At 44.4% G+C, this 12,385-nt stretch overlaps 1 protein-coding gene across 2 annotated transcripts; it reads right to left on the bottom strand.

Moving 5' to 3' along the window:
• Positions 1-311: 311 nt before the first annotated feature.
• On the bottom strand, positions 312-11,992 carry LOC149339166 (HIG1 domain family member 1A, mitochondrial-like). 2 transcript variants are annotated; one of them, XM_089547975.1, is made up of 3 exons: positions 11,868-11,992; positions 10,349-10,478; positions 312-1,965 (listed from the first exon to the last, which is right to left on the bottom strand). In XM_089547975.1, the coding sequence occupies exons 2-3, from the start codon at positions 10,449-10,451 to the stop codon at positions 1,769-1,771; spliced, it is 300 nt and encodes a 99-aa protein (XP_089404101.1). In that variant the 5' UTR covers positions 10,452-10,478; positions 11,868-11,992; the 3' UTR covers positions 312-1,768. The 2 variants fall into 2 exon arrangements, with proteins under 2 accessions (XP_089404101.1, XP_089404100.1); XM_089547974.1 differs by having other exon boundaries at positions 11,791-11,975.
• Positions 11,993-12,385: the final 393 nt, after the last annotated feature.

Here is a 12,385-nt window from a genome sequence, read left to right as displayed (position 1 = left end):
AGAACATCTGGGATCTTTTATAATACACTGACATCATCATCGGTGCCTTTTGCATTTTGCTTTCATCAAAACAGCCAGGATTCAATCCAGCAACCTTGGGGTCAACATAACGCTGCAGCCAAAAATTTCTTCAGGAGTCAGGCCGGCTTCAGCACGACGACATCGAGCTCCCCTTCAGTTTCATGCTGTAGAAGAGCTTAACATAAAACTAAAGGCACAGAAGAGCGTTTAAGAGGTTGTTGTTCTGGATGCACTCACCTATGTTCTAGCTCCTCCGTTACTGCAAGGTTCATTTTGAATCACAAAAAAAGTCAAAAGTAAATTTTTTTATTCACCAACAATAAAAAACACTGCAACATAACCTCTGCAGTCTGCCTATTAGCAATGCTCTAACAATTTTAAGCTCGACAAAAGTCACAATACATGAATCAAATTTTTGTGCTTTAGAAATAACAATAGTTGCCCGAAAGGGTCACAGAGTGCATAATTACCTCATTCCATTAAAGAGTTACAAGTAAAACAAACGTCCAGCAATGAGAGTGAGCTATCAGGAAGAGTTCGTTCCTTGTGAACAGCTCTAGGAAATGCTTCAATATAACTTAAGAGCACAACAGCTCAATCTGAGTGGAGCTGTTTGCCTCCCATAATGACCAGGCATAGCCTACCAAGCAAACTCATTAAATACTTGCTTTTCGACAGCATATGCCACATCATTGTACCATATGTACAGTCGTGCTCAATATGATGCACACGGCAGCACAGGCATTGAGTGCGTGCTGCAATTCACAGTAATATAATTATGACAACCACCTTGAAACGTCACATAGAACCTCCCGGCTTAGGTTTCTGCTACACTCAACACCTGCTTGGGTCAGCAGTAATACATTCACACCAGTTTCAGGTAACATTGCTTCCGACTGTCATCACATCAGTCACTCATTTTAGCTGGCTTCAACACCAGTGTATGCCTAGCATGAGACTTGCATTGTTCAGCATATTGATGCGGGCTCATATGAGACAAAAGCACACAATATTGCCATCTTCTACATATGTGAAGCACAGCATATTACAAAAGAATAGTCGCAATGTTGAAAGACAGGTTGCAGGATCGGGCCTGGTCTTACGTGTGCATTTGAATATCGAACCAGGGCAAACCATGCCAGAGTAAAAACACTGTGAATTCAACTTGCAAAAACCCCCTTTCACTCCTATCGTCACAGTGGCAAGGAGATTGCTCGGCTCACCAGGATACTGCTAAAAACAATACAGATAACGAATTGGTTCCCAGAGGGGCTACAGAAGTGACATGTTTTCAAGGATGCAGAAGGGGAAAAGGGAACAAATGTGAAACAATAACCGTAGTTCGTCAAATGTATTGATAACACAATAAGAACAAGTTTTCGACCCACTGCTGCACAATTTATGTAGTGAAAGATTTCCTAAAAGCATTCATCTCAGGCGTACAAAGTGTGAGACGCAGGCATTGATGCACAGTAAAAACCAGTGATGTCTCCTTAGGTCAATGTGTAACAATCAAGGCCTTTGAAAACTGAAGCTCAGGTGCTGCCTGCAGTCCAACAGTAGTGGCCACAACTCAAAATGCAGATGGCCAATTTGGCGAAGACTCCACAATGAAGTCAGCCTCAAATACAAGGGCATACCCAGCTGTTTCAGGCATGCGCTACAGGCATATAATAAAACAAACTAATTTTATAGCCAACCATGTAAATGTTCACAGTGGCTGAACAACTATGACGTGTCAGAAGTATCAGTCGTCCCCTCGGTTATCGTTCCGGTGCACAAATCGTTGGGAAAGACTGTACATAACACCAACCATCAGGCACCCGATGACGGTGCCCTGGGCCGTCACTCGAAGCTTCATCAAGAAAAGCGAGGGGTTGGCCCTCCCGTGCCTTCGGAATAGGAAGGCCCCGTATCCACAGGCGGCGATGCAACCGGAGAGGCCTGGAAGAATCATGAGAAAACAGAGGACAGCCTTCAATACTCTACACAAGTGACATGGTACAGTACGATTTAAGACCCTTGGTTTTTTACGATTTTAAGAGGAATCACAAATTTGAGCATTTTGTCTGGAATTGTATGTTAGCAGCCACATTTTCTCTTTGGTCATTTTTGTTGCGGACATCAGCTGAAATGACACAATGATGGGAATAAGTTACCATATTTCCATCAAGATTCATTAAGCATTCATGAAAATGAAAAAAACAAACTCGAACAGTTCAAAGGAACCATGGCTGAGAGATACGCGTGGGCATGGCATCATATTCTGTGCTGTCAACGTTATTAGAGAGGCAACACTTTTAGCAGCATGCAACAAAATCAAGCACCACAAAGGCTCCTAAGCATGCAGCCTTCCTGCAGCTGCAGTCGTTGCGCTTCTGCTTGCTGTTGGTGCTGCTTCATTTTCGTTCATTCCCCTTTTCCTTTCACCTCGAAAGCCCCAATGTCGCCGACAGGTTGACTTCTCCTCGCAGCTCATCACAAGCTTCGTGGTTGAGCTCACTGTAGGTATCTCGATGAGCAGCAAAAAGATATTCATGGTATATTAATCGCACCTTGCTTCCAGATAATGTGTACTGCGTTCTGATGCAGTTGATGTGAGGAATGAGGGAAAAAGGTCGCGCGATATTTGTGCAAATATGGTATTCATTCGTATCCATTTCAACACTAAAACATGGTAACGAATGAAGCTGGAAATGCCAAGAAAGAAGTCTCGAACGAGATACGGACAGCGAAAATGCAAAGACATACTCAAAAGCAGAAACATATATGCTGCGTTTGTGTGAGTCTTTGCCTCTTTGCTGACTGAGTCTCGTTTGCAAAGTTCTTTCTTTGCATCTATTAGGAACCAACTAGCCAAAGAAGTTCTAATGGAAATGCCATTTCCAGCTACTCCAGCTGGAAGTGTACCTAGATAAGTGTTTTCTTGCTGGAATTTGCACCTCTATTTTAACCTGGGTAGTAGTGGTAAGAAGGAGAAGAACTGGTGGAGTAGTGTTTAGCAGCTTAGCAATCGGATCACGCTCATTGGCATTAGCCGTCAAAAGGTCTGGAGTGATAGAAGGCTCCGGTACGGCCGAGTCTGCAAATAGGCAGGGAACGCAGAAGCGGCTTCGCTCTCCCCACTGTCTTTCCACTTCTGATTTAGTGACGCCACTTATGATCGTAGCTTCCTATTTTGTGATGTCACTTCCTGTTTGGTGATGTCACTTCCCATTTGGTGATGTCACTTCCCGTTTGGTGATGTCACTTCCTGCTTGGTGATGTCACTTCCTGCTTGGTGATGTCACTTCCCGTTTGGTGATGTCACTTCCCGTTTGGTGATGTCACATGAAATGCCTGTCATCACCACACATCACATGTCATGCTTTTTAGCCCCTTCGCACATCTGTCATAGTCTCCTTTCAGAGGGTGTTGCCTCAGCTTACGGGCTAGCATCGACACTAGTTTGTCCCCCGATATTCTGCACTTAAACCGTTAATACTAGATGCCATTCATGCTGCAAAAACGTTTCTAGTTTTGAGTAGGTCTGTTCGATTCAGGACTGGTTCTCTGCACTAATTCTGAAAAAGTTCCGTTGGTGCCGGCGCGGTGCAATTCCAGTTTCTTGGTGCAGGTGCAGCGCGTCAGCAGCGTCACAAATCACTGGTGCGGAGATTTTCAATCGAGCGCGTGCACGCACAGGCCTTGTCGTCTGCTATCCGGTTCTCGTCCGTCGTGGTGTGTTGTGTTGCGGTGCGTCGCGTCTGTTTTTTGTGCCTCGTGGAGTCATGGACTACGACATCGCCGAATCCACTTTTATGGAATTTTCTTAGTCATCAGACAGCGAAGATGAGGAAGCCGACGTGGTGCTTTCTTTTGCAGCAACACAGTTCGGACAGACCGCAACAGAATCCCCAACTACTACGAAAGCGTAGTAGCTAGGTATTTCAGCTTCGAATTCAAGAGGCTGTTCAGGCTGTCGCGAGAAATGGGAAAAACTTCCTTCAGTTGGCCATTGATGTTAACAAACAAAACGTCGGCTGCGCGCGTCGTCTGCTTACGCCGTCAAACACGTGCACCACTATCTTGCACCTCCGTCTCTGACGGTGCCGCGGTTCTTTGCACCGAAGCGGCACCACGATTGCACCAAAATCAATCGCGGACGGTGGTGCAGGGGGCGCTGTGAATCGAGTGCTTTGGTGCAGCGCACCGTGAACCGGTTCCGGCGGTGCAGAGAACCACGGCTGAATCGAATGCAGCTAGTAATGCCTGCATCCAATTTGAAAGCTTTCTTTGTTTGTACTATCAGACTATCCAGGAAGCAAAGTGCTTGAACGGCAGGCGTGTGACAAACTTCTGAAGGGCTGTGTCCTGTTTGCAAGCACCGCCACCATACCAGGTGCACACATCATGAGAGAAATCGTTCAGTAGCTACGGGGGCACTGTATCAAACAAAAGGGCTAGGACTAGGGCTAGTTCATATTTCACCTTAGTATGTTCAAAAAGCGGTACACTCAAATCCAGATATCGAACTCGAAGGGGATCGCGAATTAGATCGTTATATCGAAACTTCAATATCTAAAAAATTGCATGAGATAAGCTTAATAGAAGCCTAGAAGCAAGGGTACATCGCATCCAAGCAGACACGCTTCTAGTAGTGAAGTGCCGCCCACCATTGCTCGATAGATGTTGCCACGCCTAACCTGCTTCGCATGGAAGCCACAGCGGACTGTTTCTTGGAACTAGCCACTGCCTAACAAGAGGTGTCTAATCCTGTTACTAGTACACTGCATATGGAATACTTGCTCATTAAAATTAAAGTACAGTTGGTATGCGGAATGCCTTTAACAGTGAAATGTGCCAGAACAGGGTCGCTGCTAAGCTTCAGGTCAGTTGGCTTCATCACATGACAGCGATGCAGAGTGGAAAAGTGTACCAGAGAACAAAAACCATCTTCAAGCCTGCCCCACGTTCATCTCGTCATGCGGTTTCACTGTGCTAGATGCACCAGCAAGTGCCCAAGGCCGTACATCTGAGCAGACTCTGCACCCGAGAAGTGATCTAAAAAGACTGTTAAGAGAAGTGTTTTGAGGAAAAAACACAGCGCACTCCTAAGACACGGACAAAGAAAGGTAAGACGATACAGTGCTGACTTCAACTGATTATTTTATTGTGGAGCAACATATATATACGTTCGAAAAGTGGGCGGGAAGACATGAGTAACATCTGCTGTGTTTGCACGCGACCGAAAGATAACAAACTGCAATTGAAAACAACATGAGGGCAAGGGTGACCCTTGGAGGCAACAAAAAATGAAAACTAGACAAGATAAAAAGATAAAAACTAGTTGTTTTCAATTGCAGTTTGTTATCTTTCGGTCGCGTGCAAACACAGCAGATGTTATTCATGTCTTCCCGCCCACTTTTTGAACATATATATATGTTGCTCCACAATAAAATAATCAGTTGAAGTCAGCACTGTATCGTCTTGCCTTTCTTTGTCCGTGTCTTAGGAGTGCGCTGTGTTTTTTCCTCAAGATGAACTACCAACTAGCCCGCTCTTCCACCCTTGCAAGAGAAGTGTCACTCAGAAGGGGAGCAGTGCGCAGTTACACATCAAATGACTGGTGAAATTGGAGTTTGATATATCCCACCACTTTCCCTTATTGTTAGACTGAATTTTCATTGGAATAATCTGGTTGTACAATATAGCCAAAAATTCTAAATACTTGGTTCCAATATAAACCTGGGCTTAATTACAGCTTCGAAACGAGGACAGGACTAGTTGAGAGGAACACACAGAACACTCCTGAAGAAAAGAAACACTACATTACAGTGAATTTTAACAGCCGTTTATGATTTAAACGAAGGTGCATTTGCAGTATGCGTGGCATCTTTCCCAAATACATTTTAGGTGGCGAATATATAGCGCTGCACAGCAATTTATTTCATGTGGCACGCTTTCACGAATAACTACAGATTTTGTTTTTATAACCAGCGGAATTTGAAATTTTCCACTGCAGAAAATTTGGGACCTTAGGCATGGTATCTGGGGAAGAGAGTCCAAAAGATGCGTATGGGCTATGAGAGATGCCGTGGTGGAGAGCACCACATAAATTTCAACCACTTGCGAGATTTTTAATAGGCACTGACATCGCACAGCGCACAGGTGTCTTTCGCATTTAGCCTCCATTGAAATACAGCCATCGCAGCTGGGATTCGATCCTAGCAACCCCGGCCTAACTAGTTGGACGCCATAGTCTCTAAGCTACCCCAGTGGGATTTATGCTTGTGATGGAACTGAAGGAACTACTAGACTGTTTTTAGTGTTTAAATTGCACACAGGAAGTCCTAGCACCATCATGTGAAAAGCAATAGCTGTTATGACACAGCTATAGAAAGGCGTTAACTGTCACGTGCGCAAAGTAGAGCCTGCTAAGCCAGGAAGGTTTTGATGCAGCTTGAGTTGAAGCTTGCTCTGAGCAATCACTTGGGTTCAGAATTCTTTTAGTCGCCACACATTATCGCAAAACATCACTGAGAATGGAGGAGAAATGGCAGGGGCAAAACTATATTTTCAGAACCTGCTGCAAGAAATGCAGTGACTGTTCTTACACTGCACACACACTCACCATTCCATCATATAGGTTTGGTTTGGTTTATGGGGTTTAACATCCCAAAGCGACTAAGGCTATGAGAGATGCCGTAGTGGAGGGCTCCGGAAATTTCGACCACCTGGGGTTCTTTAACGTGCACTGACATCGCACAGTACACGGGCCTCTGGAATTTCGCCTCCACCGAAATTTTACTGCCGCGGCTGGGATCGAACTCGCGTCTTTCGGGTCAGCAGCCGAGCACCATAACCACTGAGCCACCGTGGCGGTATTATTATTCCGAATGTCTGCGCTAGGCATGAGACATTTATTTCAGTACAAACCTGCCCTTCAAACCATCCCCTGGAGGCTGATAGATTGCAAATGCTCCATTCCCATTTCTTATAAAAACAAGCTATCTTACTTGTCACATGTACTCTTAATAAACAGCACTAAAAAGCTAAGTGCCTTGATTGACTGAACAGTGCTAAGTATGTTGTTGTTGTTTATGGGGTTTAACGTCCCAAAGCGACTCAGGCTATGAGAGACACCGTAGTGAAGGGCTCCGGAAATTTAGACCACCTGTGCTAAATATGCAGGGTTTAACGACATGAAGCAGCAGATAAGCAATATGGAATGCCACAGTGGAAGTCTCTGCATCAATATAAACTATCTCGGGTTCTTTGCCGTGTAATGACATCACACAGCACATGAGCATTTTTGCATTTACTAAATGTCACCTGCACATCAACGTTGAAAGCAAAGCATGTTTTAAAAAACCTTTTACTGAGAAGTACTGACCTCATCTAGCACAGTCCAAGCTAGGCTCCATGTCAACAGCACAAGATTTTTCGCTGCTTACATTAGGCTAATACTGCCCAAAAAGCACTTTCATTTGTAATATAGCTTACTACATGCAGTCTCACGCGCCAACTTCAGGTTGAACACTTCAGTCCCAGCTGCAATAATTTTCGTGGCACCACATAAAAAAGTGTCAAAGCCTCAAGACCTAATATTTGAGGAAAACTAGTTTGCTAACTTAATAGACTTTTGGGGAATAGTGTGCCCTGTGCAGTTTTTGCTACACATAAGATAAGCAGAATAAAGCACAATTAAGCCATTTGACCACAGCACACAGCTTTCTTTTGCTTAAAATATGCATAAATGGAGAAAAAACCACTAAGGATATTATTGGTACTAGCATGAACTACTTGTGTGCGATAACAGATTGCCTGCCATTCTCGTCATGCTGGCTTGAATAAACTGGATTAACCGGTGGTCCGTGCAGTTACCAAACATAAAATAGCCAAGCCAAGCCAACACACTGCACCCATGATAACAAACACCAACTAAAATTTCTCCCTCCAGGCGTTCAGAGTGACATTACAGATGACACGAGATATGTTGGGCATGCAAGAAAATTAAACCACATCTTTGAAGGCATTCTCTCCTTCAGAAAATGTATAAACACCTAAATGCATATGAGACACGGAGAAAATTGGGTATACCTAGCGTGAATTGCACATTCTGCATACAAATGAACCACGTATAATATAAACACCTAAATGCATACGAGACACAGAGAAAATTGGGTATACATAGCGTGAACTGCACATTCTGCATACAAACAAACCATCTATAATATTACCTTTGCAGTCTCTTCAGAACAGCCCACCCTTTTCAGCACCACACAAAAACCTTTCAATGTAAATCAGGTGAAGAGAGATCCACTCCAAAACAGCACCCTACTGACTGATAAGTGCTGACTAGCTGATAACTGATAAGCTAGTGTAAGAGAGGGAGAGAGAGAAATGACTTTAGTAAAGATCAAATTGAGATCTAGGCTCCGGGTAATGCTGCAATTCCGAACTATGTACCGATGTTGAAGTCTATGCAGAGGTGCAGTGAGAACAGCATGCAGTACGCCTGTGGAGATCAGCTCATGTCACAGAGATTATGGTGCTCACTGTGTACGCATGACCACATGAGTACCACTCGTACAGCTGTCCACAACTACGGTGTAGACTGACTCCTCCCTTTTTTGAGACTACATTCTACCTGCCTTCTGTCCAGCTTTATGCACAATGCAGCAGCGAGACACCAGTATCAAGAAGGCATTAGACACAGCTATCCACAAGGACTTGACCTCAACTTGACTTTATAAATTCTGAACGATACCGAGCACAAACAAGCAAGCCTTCTTTGTTTCCTCACATAGCACTATCGTTGGTTTGGTTTATTGGGGTTTAACGTCCCAAAGCGACTAAGGCTATGAGGGACGCCGTAGTGGAGGGCTCCGGAAATTTCGACCACCTGGGGCTCTCTAACGTGCACTGACATCGCACAGTACACGCACACAGCACTATCCTCAGCTCACTGCATGTCATGTACTTCGCCAGCACAGTGGGTCACATAACCTTGGTTTGCTTCTAAAGGCATGAAAGGTTGGTTTTGTCTTTTTCCTCGGCATCAACTGCAGGCCATTCTTTGAGGACCATATGCAGGGCGTATGGCTGGAGGCTGGGAAATCTCTTCAGGCACTTTGACAGTTCTTTATTTTTTTACACAGCATGGGTCTACCCTTGTCCCCATAGAGTTTCTTACTATTACCTAGAGGGAAAGCTGGCAGCCCGTCTATGGGAGTTTGCATGGCGACCCCTCTAGACCACTTCAGCCACCATGGGCGCTCAAAGCATCATGGGGCGGTGAGCTACCGACTGCAGAACTACAACTTTTGGCCAAAAAATAATCTAAAAATAAAGCTGTTTGATAACTAAAAACGTCCTAACATTCAATATCTTGTCTAATGATTGCAACAAACGAGCAGAAAAGCATTTAAGTGCAAAGTTTGCCCAAAATAAAGAGACGACTCGCTCTCCTATCGGCCTAGTAATGAGCACTATAAAAACTAATATTTCGTAATTAACAGGCGCACTTTTAAAAGTAAATATGTTTTAAAAAAAAATGTTGTTGCTCAAACACTATAAGAGGTTTTTAATGGCATTTCGGAAAAGTGAAACCTTTTATTGGCGTCGTGTGTCGTCGCGTTTTCATTACTATGGTTTTGCACACTGCATTGCGCGAAAGTCGTCTGCGCACACACGAACAGCGTTTTCGGAATGAAACATCTTAGTAGTACCACTCCGTGTTCCCCAAAAACTACGACTGTTCCGCAACAAGTAGCTCACCGCCCCATGATGCTTTGAGCGTCCATGGTGGCTGAAGTGCAGCGCCGCCAGCTTTCCCTCTAGGTAATAGTAAGAAACTCTATGCTTGTCCCTGTCATACCAGTGGATTGATAACATGCTTGAATATATTTACACCACTCTCTCCTGTACTCACTGAGTACAAAGTAGCAAGCCAGAGAATCATTACTCAGGTCAACCTCCGTTACTTTTGGGACAAGCAGAAGTGCGGAAGAGTGGACCACGTTCAGAATTATCCCAGCTAATGGTGCATGCTTGAAAGGCACAAAAAAGTGCACTATGATAACATACTTTCCAGCAGAAATGACACCACAAATGTGAACCTCCTGTACAGAATTCTTTCAAACAGTGGACTGTGGACACGGTAGCTGTGTGGTTTTTTTGGGGCCATCAAATTCAAGTTTTATGCACATGATTCCAAAGGAAAAAATATTATGCTGCAAGAAGCACTATTCTTGCTACAGTTATGAAGTGCATCAAGAAAGGAATGAGAGTGACGACACCGCTACGGCTTGAAGCGATGCGTCAAAACAATGGCCAAACTTACCAATGATCATAAAAGGAGACTCCTTGGCCTTGCGCTTGAATTTTTCGGTTGCTGTTTCTTCCCTATAAGGCATATCAAGCCTCATCGGGTCCGATGATGCCATCTTTTTTGTGTTGTCACTCACAAATGCCTGCAAAGTAAAGCACAACAAACTAAAAAAACAGTCAAAAGCAGTGAATGAGAACTGACAGAAATGCCTGGCAAGAAATTTGTGAGCATGCTAAGTGCTGATTAAAGGAACTTGTACCAACAAATAAAAAAGTGCAATAAGTGCAAGCATGACTTTCCGAGCTACAAAACATAACATTGATAAAACAATGCACACAGTCATTCTAAAATACGATTGAAAAAGAGTGCTTGCGTGAGGCAACATATGTGTTGCAGGATACTCAGCAACGCAGTGAACAAAGGACGCACAGGGCAGTTTACTTAAAGTATCAAGCAGTTCTCACTGCAGCATGTACTCAATACAGCACTTGAAGCATTTTTAATATATCCGGGCATTATTGGAGAAAGTTATACGTATGCTGACCTAGATAATGCTAAAATGGAGAGAAAACTGAACACATTATTTTGCTGACGACATCCCGAACACGTTCCTGACATCTGCACTGTGGAGTAGCACATTAATTCACACCTTTTCAAAAAGATAAGGCGCTGATGACCACCTGGAAGTCAGAGAGCCATATATTCTGAACCAGAATACCCATCACCGTCAAAGAGAAGCCAGCATCACTACTTACAAAAAAAAATAAATATATGCAACTACATATCTTGCGGCTCATATCAATATAGCTGCAGGTCAGGCATTTACACAGAATTTTTTTCTTTGCAATTTCTTGCTGCCCACGGTGGGGGAATTGCATCCCGACAAATGCACTGCCAATAGAACTGAGAGTGGCGGGGGGTTCAAGCTTAATATCGAGGGGGGGTGACCCAAGCCCCTCCCGCGACCCCTTAGATAAGTGTCTGCTGCAGGAACGCCAACCCTCGTTCCCACACCTGCTGACCGAAGATCTTTCTGCGAAGTCAACACCAGCTAAATCAGGAGACGGGCGAATATTCACATCTTTGGTAGGATGAAAAGCACCACACACGAGAACCAGTATCTGCTAATTATATCTGTGGGGGGAGCAACCTGCGAAATATCGCCAATTCGAACGTGTTGCACCATATGCAGATGTGCAATATTCGGCATCCCCTCGGCAACGGACAAGGTCGTCGTCAACGTGACTAAACTAGCAGCATTGCAAGCATATATTTAAACTAGCTGCTACAGCTCTGCGTTATAGCTTCGTAATGTCACACTGCAATGAAGATGAACTCCACTTCCGAAAGTAAAGTTACGCCGCTACGCGCGGATGCCGGTACCATCCCTGTCCATTCATTCTTCGCCGGATGATTTCAAGGTCGGCTAAGCTCGAATGAAAGTAGTTTCATACCATCTCAGTATGAAGTGGTGATTCCACTGGACTCCACGGCACGGAACTTGTGACAGATCCCAAGCTCAAGCACTTACCGACCCGGACTGGAGCGAATTCAGGCCAACAGAGCTAGAAATGTGTTCGCCGTATTGCACAAAGTCGCGAAATAGCGGGGCAAGGGGTGCCCCCGTTCTCCTATGTTGCCGTCATGGTGTGTCAGAGTGACGTCAAGGCAAAGCTCTGATTCAGTATTGAGTTACTCCGCAAAACATTTGTATCAAAATCTGGCGCTCTGGCTGAGGTAAGTGTGAGATTAGCAGACTGTCGCGCCATCTTTTATACAAATAAAAACTTGTTCAACAACGTTACTGGGTATCATTTTGAGGTGACTGATCTCATCATAGGCGGCGCAACCATCTGTTAATGTACGCAACGTGGCCCCCTGGAATGATAGAGTTTCGCATCTCAAGGTTTTTCGGTTCTTCAACTGTCGCTCAGAGGCAACCGTGCTCAGAGGTGTGCTCAAGGAAGGTGTATCTTGCATCACACGGCAAGCAGGATGTTCAGAATGTTCTACAAATATTAAAATATAAATCTGAGGTTTTGGGATCGT

Source organism: Amblyomma mixtum, chromosome 6, assembly GCF_055824585.1.
Source record: "Amblyomma mixtum isolate Tamu chromosome 6, ASM5582458v1, whole genome shotgun sequence".
Lineage (NCBI taxonomy): Eukaryota > Metazoa > Arthropoda > Arachnida > Ixodida > Ixodidae > Amblyomma > Amblyomma mixtum.
The sequence above is the reverse complement of the archived record's forward strand: the minus strand, read 5'-3'. Positions and strand labels throughout refer to the sequence as shown.

Excerpts from the sequence above, each read along its gene's own strand:
- LOC149339166 (XM_089547974.1), bottom strand. Across the intron at positions 1,966-10,348 it reads GTCTCCTTTTATGATCATTG|GCCTCTCCGGTTGCATCGCC; the intron begins GTAAGTTTGGCC and ends TGATTCTTCCAG.